At 47.3% G+C, this 14,726-nt stretch overlaps 1 protein-coding gene across 13 annotated transcripts in view; it reads right to left on the bottom strand.

Annotated features, from left to right (window-relative positions):
* The window catches only part of HK1 (hexokinase 1), a 130,778-nt gene that overhangs the window by 48,123 nt on the left and 67,929 nt on the right, over positions 1-14,726 (bottom strand). For all 13 annotated transcript variants that reach the window (XM_063727075.1, XM_054521467.2, XM_054521466.2 and 10 more), the window contains 1 exon segment: positions 10,583-10,745. In XM_063727075.1, coding sequence (XP_063583145.1) covers positions 10,583-10,745 — 163 coding nt within the window.

Genomic DNA, 14,726 nt, shown 5'->3' on the forward strand with positions numbered 1-14,726 from the left:
AAAGAGACCAGGTGGAGGTAACTGAATCATGGAGGTGGTTCCCCCCATGCTGTTCTTGTGATAGTGAGTGGGTTCTCATGAGACCTTACGGTTTTATAAGGAGCTCTTCCCCCTTCACTCAGCACTTCTCCTTCCTGCCGCTTTGTGAGGAAGATGCATTTTCTCCTTCCACCATGATTGTAAGTTTCCTGAGGCCTCCCCAGCCATGCTGAACTGTGAGTCAACTAAACTTCTTTCCTTTATAAATTACCCAGTCTTAGGCAGTTCTTTTTAACAGTAGGAAAACAGACTAATACAGCACCCCTGCTTGCTGTTTATTAAGCACAAAGCAGTTATGCCATCATGTGAGATACCCACAGAGGAAAAACCAGAGTACGTTTTTCCTTTTCTCTACTCACCACAACACAGAACACACCTGCAACCCTGGATGCATGTAGGTTTTTCCCCACACACCAAGCAAGTAATTCTGCAGTGAATTCTCCAGTGAACACCAGCTCCATGCTCTCTAATTCAATTCAATTATTTCACTAGCTACCTGGAGATAGCATCATATCCCACAGGTTGAGGGCTCGTTCACATGAGGCTGCCCTCCCCCCAACTTCAGACACCAGTCACAAGCACAGGTTGTGGCCTGTGCTTCTGGCTGATCACTATAAATCGGGGTTCCTACAACCCCCTCCTTGGGTTCCATTAGTTTGCTAGGGCAGCTCACAGACCCAGAAAAACACTTCACTTCCATTTACATATTTACTATAAAGGATATTACAATAAATACAGATGAAGAACTGGATGGAAGAGATGCACAATGAGGGGCATGGGAGAAAGGGCAGGAGCTTTCATGCCCTCTCCAGATGTGCCACCCAGGAACCTCCATGTGTTCAGCTAGACAGAAGCTACCAGAACTCAGTCATTCTGGGTTTTCTTCTTTTTGCTTTTTTTTTTTTTTTTTTTGGTTTTGTTTGTTTGTTTGTTCTTTGAGTCAGGGTCACACTCTGTCACCCAGGCTGGAGTGCAGTGCAGTTGCATGATCACAGCTTACTGCAGCCTCAACCTCCAGAGCCCAAGCGATCCTCCCACCTCAACCTCCCGAGTTGGAACTACCGGCATGTGCCACCACACTTGGCTAACTTTTTTTTGTATTTTGTGTAGTGACAGGGTTTCACCATGTTGCCCAAGCTAGTCTCAAACTCTTAGGCTCAAGCGATCCACCCACCTGGGCCTCCCAAAATGCTGGGATTACAGGCGTGAGCCATCATACCTAGCTGTTTTAGGTTTTTTTGGAAGCACCATTACACAGTTGTGATTGATTAAATCATCAACCATTGGTTTATTCGCTCTATTTTCAGGCTGTCTCCCTCCCTGGAGGCGGCATGGGGGTTGGGGCTGACAGCAACCCTCTGATCACATGGTTGGTTCCCCTGGCAACCAGCCCCCCATCCTGAGGCTATCCAGGGGCCCACCAAGGAACAAAAGACACTCTCCTATCACCCAGGAAATTCCAAGGGATTTAGGAGCTCTGCGTCAGGACCAGGATCAAAGATTCTCCTAGCACCTGTATTGCTCAAGAAATTACAAGGGTTTTAGAAGCTAAATGCTAGAGACTAGGGGCAGAGACCAACATGTATATTTCTTATTATTTCACATATTGGTTGGTTGTTTTTTTAATAACAGTTTTATTGAGATATAATTAACATAGCATACAATTTTTACCCATTTTAAAGTGAAAAATTCAGTGGTTTTCAGCATATTTACAGAGTTGTGCAAGCATCACCACTATCTAATTTTAGAAAATTTTCATCACCCCAAAAGAAATTCCATACCCATTAACAACCATTCACCATTTCCTCCCAAACTCCCTATCTCCCAGCAACCACTAATGTACTTTCTGCTCTACAGATGCCCCTATTCCAGACATTTCATATAAATGGAATCATACAATATTAGGTCCTTTGTGTCTGGCTTCTTTCACCTGGCATAAGATTTTCAAGGCTCATCCATGCTGTAGCCTGGATCAATACCTCATTCCTTTTTATGAACCGATTATATTCCATTATATGTATATATCACATGAAGCCACTGGTTTTAAATCATTTGTGGTCCAAAGGAAAGAGAGAGAACAAGGGAGAATGCTGGGAAGCAGGTATCATCGATTTGGTGGAAATTCTGACCCTGACTTTGTGGCATTGTTCAAATTAATACAGAATTTTCTTTGGGCTTCCACTGGAGTCCTAACTCCAACAGTACTTTATACCACCACTAGGTTAAAAAATTGAATTCGGCCGGGCACAGTGGCTCATGCTTGTAATCCCAGCACTTTGGGAGGCTGAGGCGGGTGGATCACTTGAGGTCAGGAGTTTGAGACCAGCCTGGCCAACATGGAGAAACCCTGTCTCTACTAAAAATACAAAAATTAGCTGGGTGTAGTGGCAGGCGCCTGTAATCCCAGCTACTCAGGAGGCTGAGGCAGGAGAATCACTTGAACCCAGGAGGAGGAGGTTGTAGTGAGCCGAGATCATGCCACTGCACTCCAGCCTGGGCAACAGAGCAAGACTCTGTCTCAAAAAAAAAAAAAAAATTGAAAAAATTGAATTCAGTATGAAGTGGCTCCTCGCAGGTGAGTGAGTCACTAGAATATCAGAAACATTTTATTTGACCATCCATCAGCTAACATTCACTGAGTCTTTCTGTACCAATCACTAACTGCTTATATGTATCCTTTTATTTTCAATCCTCACAACCCTATGAAGTCAGTACTGTCATGATGCCCATTCTACAGATGAGCAAGTAAAGGTAAAGAGGGGTTAGATAACTTGCCCAAACACACAACCAGTAAGTGGCAGAGTCAGCATTTGAATCCGAAGCCATAATGTATAACCATGAAAACTGCCTCCTGGACAGAACTGAGGGACAAGGATCCCCAAGGAAAGCGGGGGCCAGAGAGAGACTTCAGCACATCAGGAATGGCTACACTTCTTTTCTGGGGCTTTTCAACTTCCATGATTCCTTATAGCTTTGGGTTTTTTTGTTTTGTTTTGTTTTTTTGTTTTTGTTTTTGAGACGGAGTCTCACTCTTGTTGCCCAGGCTGGATGGCAATGGCGCGATCTCGGCTCACTGCAACCTCCGCCTCCCGGGTTCAAGCGATTCTCCTGCCTCAGCCTCCCCGGTAGCTGGGATTACAGCCGCCCACCACCACGCCCAGCTCGTTTTTTTGTATTTTTAGTAGAGACGAGGTTTCACCACCTTGGCCAGGCTGGTCTCGAACTCCTGACCTCAGATGATCCGCCTGCCCTGACCTCCCAAAGTGCTGGGATTACAGGCGTGAGCCACCGTGCCTGGCCTAGCTTTGGTTTTATTTATATTTATTTATTTATTTATTTATTTTGAGACGGAGTCTCGCTCTGTCGCCCAGGCTGGAGTGCAGTGGCGTGATCTTGGCTCACTGCAAGCTCCACCTCCCAGGTTCACATCATTCTCCTGCCTCAGCCTCCCAAGTAGCTGGGACTACAGGCACCCACCACCACTCCCAGCTAATTTTTTTTTTTTTTTTTAGTAGAGACGGGGTTTCACTGTGTTAGCCAGGATGGTCTCGATCTCCTGACCTCGTGATCCGCCTGCCTCGGCCTCCCAAAGTGCTGGGATTACAGGCGTGAGCCACCGTGCCCGGCCAGCTTTGGTTTTATTTTGCTTCATTCTCTAATGAAGACAGTGAAAGCTCAGTCTGATAAACAACTATAAACCACTTGTGCATAGGGAAAGAAGGGGCACAAAAGCAAATACTACACTGAGATGAAATGATCGGTACTTTTCATTTTAATATTTTACTTAATTTGCTGTTTTAATGTTCACCTAAACATTTATTTATTTCATGTTTTTGTTTGTTTGTTTTTTTGAGACGGAGTCTCACACTTTTGCCCAGGCTGCAGTGCAATGGCGCAATCTTGGCTCACTGCAACCTCCACCTCCCGAGTTCAAGTGATTCTCCTGCCTCAGCCTCCCGAGTAGCTGGGTCTACAGGTGTGCGCCACCACGCCCAACTAATTTTTTATTTTTTAGTAGAGATGGGGTTTCACCATTTTGGCCAGGATGGTCTCGATCTCTTGACCTCGTGATCCGCCCACCTCGGCCTCCCAAAGTGCTGGTCCTATACTCTGCTGGGCAAAAGACACTGAGGAATGATGTCTGTTAAGGACAAGATAACTGATAAACTTTCCTGGATGTCTAGCATCTCTTTAGATAACTACCCTCCCATTTTTCACCTATGAGGTTCGAAGTGGGGCTGAATCCCCACTCTAGCTCCAGGGGTACCAATGTGTGATCCAGGCATGGGATCCAGGGGCGTCCCAAGTCACCCATCTTGACCATCGTGATTGGTTCAGGATGGGCACATGACCCAAGTCAGCCAATCACAGCCCTCTCCAAGACCATCACAGGTCCGTGGGGAGCAAGGCCTGCTCTTTGCACAGAGATCGCTGGCTATAACGGGAGGGGTCAGCCTAGGGCTGCAGGGGCCGTCCCCGCCACTGTAAGAGGAGAGATGGCCTATGAATGAAGCCAACACACAGGAAAGGAGCTGACTGAACTAGTAAGAGACAGATGAATCCCTAGATACAGAAGTCAACTCACAGCGAGACTTCCCAGTTATAGGAAACTAGAATTCTCTTTTTTTCTTAAACAAATTTGAGTTAGATTTCTTTCAGCTACATCCAGAAGGTTTCCAAGTTCAATATTCTTTGTCAGGAAATGAATCCCCAAATACCCACTTGCCCTCCATAACAAAAGGGACCTATCAGTCCCTTTTACCTCTGGTTGGCTCCCTGATTCAGAGCTGTCGTGTCCAGTCACCCCCTTGCAGAGGGATTGGAGCTGTAGCCTGCGGTCTCACCCACATTTTGTGTGGCTAGCTCAGGGGTTGGGGGTGAGACAGCCTGCCTTGGCTTGCCCCTTTTCTCTGCCTCCTTCCCCTGTAACATCACAGAGATGCCAGCGAATCCTGAAAAACTCTGCATCCTTCCTGCAGGGGCTCAGCTTACACATTGAGGCCTGCTGGGTGGGGTCCTTGGACTGGCTCCATTGGTTAGGAAAGACTTTCCCAAGGAATTCTTACAAAGCCAGTTATTATATCACAAGACTGATGAGGATGATGATGACCCACCGTAACTCATGGTGCTTTGCAGTTTCCAAAGACTCTCATTTGATCCTGATGATAGCCTGGTGAGGCAGGTGGGGCAGGGATTACCGTGGCCATTTTACACATGAGGAAATGGAGGCTCAGAAGTTAAGTGGCTTCTCCAAGGTCACACAGGTTGGGAGTGGCAAACCCAGAGACTGATTCAGTGTTCTAGATTTTTATTTCCTTTTCTCTTTGGCTACAAGCTCAGCCTCTTTCTGCAGTAATAGGTTTCCTCCCAACTTCCTCTTTCAATCTTTGGTCTCAAACCTTGCTTCCTGCTACTGGGGCCTCCTACTTGTGACTTTTCCTCACATTTCCCATTTCCACTGAAGCCAGGAGAGCCGCTCAAGAGAAGGCTCATTAAACAAAACATCCAAATGGCTACTGGCAATTCTCCACTTTCTAATGACAGCCATTATTACCAGCAAATAATGGAAAACAAACACAGGACAGATGTGTTTCGAGTACCAGCCTGTGCTGGAATACAGGGCAAGCAAAAACTCTGCCTGCAGGAAATGCCTGCCTGAGTCCAGCTCAATGAATTGATTTCTTTTTTTTCTTGAGACGGAGCTTCTGTTGCCCAGGCTAGAGTGCAGTGGCATGATCTCAGCTCACTGCAACTCTGCCTCCCAGGTTCAAGTGATTCTCGTGCCTCAGCCTCCCAAGTAGCTGGGATTACAGGCACCAGCCACCATGCCCAGCTAATTTTTGTATTTTTAGTAGAGACAGGGCTTCACCATATTGGCCAGGCCAGTCTCCAACTCCTGACCTCAGGTGATCCACCTGCCTCGGCCTCCCAAAGTGCTGGGATTACAGGCATGAGCCACCGTGCCCAGCCTCAATAAATTAATTCTGTACATGAGATACACAGGCATTCCTGCCCATCTACAATCCAGCTGCATGATGGGAACTCCACGCCTTCAACTCAGGAGGTTTCACAGAGAGAATACTTGAGACAACCCAACTATCTTTCCATATAAGAAAACTGAGACCACCCAAATGCTGCAAGAAGAGAAGGTAAATATTTTCCTTCCGTTGACTGGAAAACAGTAATATGAATATTTAGGGCCCCAAAATAACCGTGACTACACTATAAATGGCTCTGCTTTGCATGAAAAAAGATAATGACACATCCAAACTTCTAGCAAATTTTTTTTTTTACTTCTCTTTTGGGTAAAAACTCCTCTTTTGGGTAAAGACTGTGTAGCAACAATGAAGCCGAAACCAAGAAATATCGATTCCTATTTAGCCTCCAAAAGCTTACACTCTAATTAGTGCTTACAGTATCCTTAGGGATAAATGAGAAAAGGAGAAAAAAGGGACACTTCACGAATGGGGGAGGCTGGGCACAGAGGGACAGCAATTCCCAAGAGACTGGGTAATGAGGGAAACCAAAATATTTCACCCCAAAATATGGCTCCCTGGTATAATGAGTATTTTGAACTAAAGGCCCTTGAAGATCAACAGATGCTGGAAAATGCTTTTCTCCTATCTACATAAAGACCACACAGACCCTCCAAGGAGAACTTTATCCTTACGCTCCCTTTTATCTCATTATCTATTGCAGAAAAGAAGACTGAAGAATCTGACCACACCTGAATGGACCTTTTTAAAAATGCCTGTTCCTAAACCGGGCGTGGTGGCTCATGCCTGTAATCCCAGCACTTTGAGGGGCCAAGGCGGGCAGATCACAAGGTCAGGAGTTCGAGACCAGCCTGACCAACATGGTGAACCCTCGTCTCTACTAAAAATACAAAAATTAGCGCAGCATGGTGGTGCGCACTTGTAATCCCAGCTACTCGGGAAGTTGAAGCAGGAAAATTGCTTGAACCCGGGAGGCGGAGGTTGCAGCGAGCCGAGATCATGCCACTGCACTGCAACCTGGGCGACAGAGCGAGACTCTGTCTCAAAAAAAAAAAAAATCTATCTCCTATTCAGTTTCCAAAGAGAACCGGTACTGGTTAATCTCTGTTCCCTGATGCCTTCATTCTCCCTAGTAATCATTTACTGTTTCCTGTCTCCTGCCTCCCCTCTGAAAAGAGGAAATGTGTGGCTGGGTGCAGTAGCTCACACTTGTAATCCCAGCACTTTGCGAGGCCGAAGCGGGTGGATCACCTGAGGTCAGGAGTTCGACACCAGCCTGGCCAACATGGCAAAACCCCGTCTCTACTAAAAATACAAAAATTAGCTGGGCATGGTGGCAGGTGCCTGTAATCCCAGCTACTTAGGGGGGCTGGGGCAGGAGGATCGCTTGAACCTGGGAGGCGGAAGTTGCAGTGAGCTGAGAGCGTGCCACTGCACTCCAGCTTGGGCAACAGAGTGAGACTCCATCTCAAAAAAAAAAAAAAAAGGAAAAGAGGAAATTTAAGTATCTGGGCCCCACTGGGATACTTGAGTAATCAGTCTGTGATTCTCCCACATGCAGTTAATAAATGTGTATGCCCTTTCTCCTATTAATCTGCCTTTTGTGAGCTGATTTTTCAGCCAACATTCAGAGGGCAAAGGAAATGTTTTCCCTTGCTCCCTACAGTAGTTTTGAAGTAGGAATTCTATTTAGCCAAATCACCAATGTTAAAAGGCTTCAATATTTTCCTTCTTTATTATTCATTCATCCACTACCTCAAAAATAATATGCAGCAGCGAAAACCCACTTTAGGTGTTTGGGGTTTTTTTTAATGATGTACAGATTACTGAAGAGCAACTAAAAAATAAAAATAAAAATAAAAATAGGCCAGGTGTGGTGGCTCACACCTGTAATCCCAGCACTTTGGGAGGTGGGAGGATTGCCTGAGCCTAGGAGTTCGAGACCAGTCTGGGCAACATGGCAAAACCCTATCTCTACAAAATATCAAAAACAAAAACCTCACTGCCCATAAAAAAAATGTCCAAAAGAGAAAGAAACTAATTAAAAATGGGCTGATAGGTATCAGAATGTATGTATCAGATATGTTTTCAGAAATGCTTTTGCAAAGTCAGCTGAGTTCCAAAACTGTGTCTAGTCAACTAGGGTCAAGGTCAGCAAGAAAGGAAAGGCTTGTTTCCTTCCTTTGCCTTGGAAATCACATCACCACTTAGGCATTTCTCCACCATGGTGAGCGCCAATTTATCCCTCCGTGGTTTGGGATTACCACTAATTCTGTCACTAATTACTACAGTTGAAGCAGTGATTAACATTTCAAAAAGGGAACAGCACTATGGATTTACTATTAAGGAGACCCAGATTCTGATTACTGCAGGGATCTCCTGATTCTTGGATGATAAAGGAGCCCAGAGGCAGGCGGAGGTGAAGACAGAAGCCTGGCACAACACGAAGGGGCAGGGAGTGGACTGGCGGTTGGGTATCCAAGTCCTTAGCATCAACAGCAATGTCTTTGCGGGGCTGTAGGGACGATTCCAAGCGAAGTGTGGGCTCTGGGGCACATGAACTGAACCCACCCATAAATATTTGGAATGGAGGGGTGCCGTTTCTATGAATCTCTAAAAGGGAGTGAAAAATACATTTCACAAATTTGTATGAGTTCTAAGCCTTGTTTGGAGGAGTAGCCAATATGGCAAATGGCTGGATTTCTATTGCACTTGGATCACACTTTGAGACTCTCAATCCTGGAAACGGTTTGTGAAGGAGAGGGAGAGCACCCCTGCTGATATAGGTCCCTGGGACACAGCTGGCTTGAGAGCAGGGCCCAGTGGGAAGGAGGCAAAGTGTCTCCTCCCCTGTGTCTGCCCTGAGCCAGTCACACAGGGCCAGGTGCCTCGCAGGGATCAGGTATCCTTCTGAGCTCTCCCAAGCAAAGCCAAAGCAGGTGCTCTGCTGGGCGCTGCCCATACCCCCCACCCCCCTCCTCTTCTCTCAGCTGGAAGCAGTCAGAGCCATCCATGCCTCTGCTACAGAGTTCTCCTCATCCTGGAAAGGTTCCAGTGCTCCTGGCTGTAGGTGACATCCACGGCTGGGAAAAAGCAAGAGTGAACTATATATAAAGTTTTTTCTTCTCCAGCCAGAGACAAGAGAACACACCCAGGGTAGACCACAGTCTATTCACTCTGATGGCCAGAATCTCTTCAGTAGTTCTTAAAAAGCTAGAAGTAAGTGCTAGTAATCAACACCTAAACAAAAGGGTGGAGGTGGAGTAGGCTTACATCAGAGATATACATGCTAATACGTGAGCATGAAGTAGACCCCACCCATGGCCACAGTGAACAGCACACAGCTTCTTTATCAGCGTCCAAATCTCATTCAGGATGACTGCAGGCAGAGAGCAGAGGTCTTTTCCTGCTGCAACCAGTCTACCCCCACGTGCCCATCTTTCAAGAACATCAGCTGCAACAGTTGCAGCTTCCTGGTGTCCATTTTGCAGGCTGCATATAAGATGCCCCAAATCACTCCTTTAAATAAGAGCCTCGAGAGCAGGGAAGAAATCGCAGGGGTGTGTGAAGGCTGTACTCACTGGTCGTGTACTCACAACCCCAAGGGAAACCTGACTTCCTCCTGCTCTCCCTCCCTCTGCTGCCTACAGCAGGTGAGCCCCACCCTAGAGCACAGAACACAGCTAATGGGATTCCTGTGAGGGCGCCACGCTAGAGCGAGCACAGCATTCACCTCCACAAACTAGTAACTGCGGGTCTGCCAGGAAGAACAGCTTCCACTTAGCAGGCCAGACTGCGACCTCTCAGTCTCCACTCAGCCAGGTGCAGGGGCTGATGCCACTCCTCTGGGGAGGAGAAACAGACAATCCTTGGGGGCCCTCCCCCAACGCCCCACTGCAGGGTATGAGCCACAGGATGCAGAGTGAAAGGATACAATTTTTCTTTCAATTCTACCTCCCCTCTGTATTTCTTTGTTTTGGGGGCTGCCTCAATTCTGCATCTGTGAAATCTGTCCAAAGGGGGTCTGGAATCTCTGCCTCTAAGTCTGAGACCCACCTGTCCATTAGGATTGCTATTATCTGGGGTAAGAAGAGAGGGAAGCTTTGATTCCCTGATGGAGAGATTTCCCTAAAATGAACCCTTCATTTGTTCTAGAGTTCTTCATGTTCTGAAGACATAAGAGCAACCCACACAGCATCTGCGAGACCCATAAACACTACACTTTCTAAAGTATCATAAGCCACTAGACAGTAAAGTCAATGACAGCAGGTCAGCCTTGCCCAACCATGGTATCCCCAATGCCTGGCATAAGGTAGATACTCAGTAGACACATATTGGATGGACGGATGGATGGATGGATGGATGGATGGATGGATGGATGGATGGATGGATGGATGGATCAGCGGATGGATGGATGGATGGATGGGAGAGCAGATTGATGGAATGGTGAATGAACGAATGAGCAAATGTATGAACAAATGAAGTTAGAAGGAAGATTTCACAGAACATTTAGCCCTCAGGGTTCAATCTCTGGGTGAGAGACTTACCAGAGCCATCAGGAATGGACCTTACGAATGTTGGCAACATCTTGACTGTGGCTGTTGGATTAAAATCCCGGGAGAGGCCATTCTTCATCTCCTTCCTGAAGCGAGTCATGATATCTATGAGAGTTTCATCAGAGAGCCGCATGGCATAGAGATACTTGTCAATCTGGAGGGGGATGAGAAGAAAGGAGAGTGAGGTCGAGGGTGAGGACAGGGCAAGGTGAGGCACCCACCCGCCGAGATAGCCAGCTCCCACAGGCACAGGAACACGCACGCTGGCACATCACATGGCGGAAGGTCATTCAACTGCTGTCAACCATGTCACCCAGAACAGGCTTGCAAATGCTCTCAGCCCTAGTTCTTGGCCTGTAAAATGAACCCGATATCTCTAAGATCCTTTCCAACCCTCAAATATGACATGGAAGCTGCTCTTCAATCCCCAAGTACTTGATGGAGGCAGGTTTCGCCCAGTATCAGGAACACCTCAAGCCTCCTTCTCTCTGAGAATTGGCTGGCTCACTCTCACTGGGATGAGAATGACAGAGAGGCTACGAACAAGGGCTCTGGAGCCAGCCAACTAGGTTCAATCCTAGCCCCACAGCTGTGTGAATTTCAGTTTCCTCAACTGAAAAACTGAGATGATAGATAGGACCTAACATATAGGGCAAGTTCAAATGAGACAGAAGCACTTGGAACACAGTAAGTGCTCAACAAACATCAGCTATTGTTATTAACATGAGACAGTAGTACTGGCAGGTGTTCATGGGCAAGACTTCTAGAAAGGCAGAAATGACGGCCAAAGGGCTAGGACCCTTCTGAGGACACAGGGTGGCAGGCCCAGAGCACAGAAACCTTAAACCCAGCCTCAATGTATGGATACAGCCCCTGGGCTCCCATACCCATGTGCTGGGCCCGTGTGCCAGGCCATGGGCCCTGTACCTCTGAGTCAAGCTACTCCCACCCTTCACCAGGCCTGACCCAACCTGCTCCTCTTCCTCGGTTCCCCATTCTCCTCAAGCTGCCCAGGCTCCTAACCTTAGGCACCCTGGGTTGTCACTGGCTATCACTAATTGTTCATCCTTCATGGTATCTTCCCATTTATTCTCCCAAAAAAGTATTCACTGGGCACCAGCTAGGTGCCTAGAATTGGGCTAGACACCTGTCCTGATGGCACTATCCCTGTGGAGTCCACCGAGGAAGGTTGTTTTGTTTCACCATCCACTCTTTCTGCTGCTCTATGGGCCTGGATTGCTGATGATCATCCACTGTAACAGTTTATCTTCAATCTCTTCCTTCCAACCCATCTTCTACACCACTGCAGCATCAGCCTCTTAAAGTGCAACCCTAATCAAGTCATGCCTCTGCCCAAAGCCTTGCAATGCCTCCCCACTGCCAAGGCACCTACCCTCTGCAGGTGTGGCTCTGTGCTTTCTGAACTCCGGCCAAACCACCTCTACCATTCCTAGTAGGTGATCCAGGCTCTCCTCCTTCTGCTGTCACCTCTACCTGAAATGCCCTTCCTTTTCTTCCCAGCTCACCTAACCTTCAAGGTTCAAATCAACTGTCACTTCCTCCTGAAGATGTCCAAGTCCTTCAGGCTGGATATCACCCCTTCTTCAGCACTGACCCCTAGGCAGGGTCTGGCCTGGATCCCAGCTTTCCATGTGTGTCACTTTGACCTCCCCAGTGCCTCACATGGAGCCTTGCACACAGAAGGCTCCCAATGGATAGAGAGACAGATTTACGGCCCCACAAGGCTGAAAAGACCTTAACACTCACTGGTGTTTTTTTGTTTGTTTGTTTGTTTTTGGGGTTTTTTTTTTCATAGTCTCTCTCTGTCACCCAGGCTGGAATACAGTGGCACAATTTGGCTCACTGCAACCTCCATCTCCCAGGTTCAAGCGATTCTCCTGCCTCAGCCTCCTGAGTGGCTGGGATTACAGGCGTGCACCATCATGCCCTGCTAATTTTTGTATTTTTAGTAGAGACAGAGTTTCACCATGTTGGCCAGGCTGGTCTCAAACTCCTGACCTCAAGTGATCCACCCACCTAGGCCTCCCAAAGTGTCTGCCAACACTCTCTGCGCCCAAGGATGATCCTTGCCCCCAGTCCTAACCACTAGCCCTACCACCTTTTTCCCTTTACAATAAAGCAGCTCAAAGAAGGGCAATCAGGAACCACCAAGAGCCAGAACAGAAATTGCCAGAAAAGGCCAGGCATGGTGGCTGACACCTGTAATCCCAGAACTTTGCAGGGCCAAGGCAGGAGGATCATTTGAGCCCAGGAGTTCCAGACTAGCCTGGGCAACAACCCTGTCTCCACAAAAAATAAAAATTAGCCCAGCATGGTGATGCACACCTGTAGTCTCAGCTACTCGGGAGGCTGAGGCAAGAGGATCGCTTGGGCCCAAGAGGTTGAGGCTGCATTGAGCCATGATTGAACCACTGTACTCCAGCCTAAGTGACAGAGTGAGACTGTCTCTAAAAAAAAAAAAAAAAAATTAACAATTGGCCAGGAGCAGTGGCCCACACCTGTAATCCCAACACTTTGGGAGGCTAAGGCAGGCAGATTGCTTGGGGCCAGGAGTTCGAGAGCAGCCTGGGAAACATGGCAAAACCTCGTCTCTAAAAAAATACAAAAATTAGCCAGGCGTGGTGATACGCCCCTGTAGTCCCAGCTACTCGGGAGACTGAGGCGGCAGGATTGCCTGAGCAGGGGAAGCAGAGGTTGCAGGGTGCTATGATCGTGCTACTGCACCCCAGCCTGGGTGACAGAATGAGATCCAGTCTCAAAAAAAAAAAAAAGAAAGATATATATATAGATATATAGATATATATATAAAAGGAAAAAAAATTGCCAAAAACATGGCCCTGGGAGGAGAGACAAGTCATGACCTACTCTGGCTGGTGGCACTCATCAGCAGCCCTTGCCATCATAGTGCCCTGGGTCTGCGGGGAGAGACAGCCACGTTGCAAGCATGGGAGAGAAGGCTTCCTGGAGAGGCGAAGTTGGAGAGCATGCCCAGGCACAAGCAAGGGCATGTGTGAAGTCCGAAGGGGAGGGAGGGTGGTTTTTGTGATGAACAAGCAGACGGTGTGCCTGGAAAGACTCTGTCCAGAGCTCAACCACACAGGGCCTGATGAGCCACATAAACAAATACAAGCGGGATCCCACAGCACAGCGAGCCTTGGGACGGCTTTACTGATTACAACATGTAATCAGTAAAGATGAGAGTTGTGTGTCTGCTGCATGGAGAATGGAGGAGCAAGCGCAAGATCATACAATAAAAGCCACATTGCTAGCTGGCACAGTGGCTCATGCCTGTAATCCTGGCACTTTGGGAGGCCAAGGCAGGAGGATTGCTTAGGCCCAAAAGTTCAAGACCAGCCTGAGCAACATAGTGATATCGCACCTCTAAAATATTTTTTAATTTTAATTTTAAGGCCGGGAGCAATGGCTCACGCCTGTAACCCCAGAACTTTGAGAGGCCGAGGCAAGTGGATTACTTGAGGTCAGGAGTTCAAGACCAGCCTGGCCAACATGGTAAAACTCAGTCTCTACTAAAAATACAAAAATTAGCTGGGCATGGTGGTGCATGCCTGTAATCCCAACTACTCAGGAGACTGAGATAGGAGAATTGCTTGAACCCAGGAGGTAGAGGAGATTGCAGTGAGCCAAGATCGCGCCATTGCGCTCCAGCCTGGGCAATGCAGCAAGACTCCATCTCAAAAAAAAATTGTTTTAATTTTAATTTTAAAAAAGGCACATTGCTACTCCAGCATTTTGGACATGCCCCAACGACCACACTCCTCACACATCATGATTATCCTTTTACCGAACTGTCCATTTCCTATGATACTGTGTGAGTTCCCCAGGGAAAGAAAACATATTGAATAGACCTTTGGAACTCACCCAGTTGCTTGACACAAAGGAGGAATTCAAACAATGCTGGATCCTGGAATAATACTATATAATTCTCTTGTGGTTTACAGTATATCAGTATATCAAGATCCAGTATGTCATTTAACCTTCAAAACTGTCTGGGAGATGTTCTTAATCCCCATTTTACAGACACAGAAACTGAGGGTCCAAGAAGCTAAGTGATTAGTTCAAAGCACACAGCTGGGGGAGTGAGGTTTTATACCTG

The sequence above is a fragment of the Pongo abelii genome, chromosome 8 (assembly GCF_028885655.2).
Source record: "Pongo abelii isolate AG06213 chromosome 8, NHGRI_mPonAbe1-v2.0_pri, whole genome shotgun sequence".
Lineage (NCBI taxonomy): Eukaryota > Metazoa > Chordata > Mammalia > Primates > Hominidae > Pongo > Pongo abelii.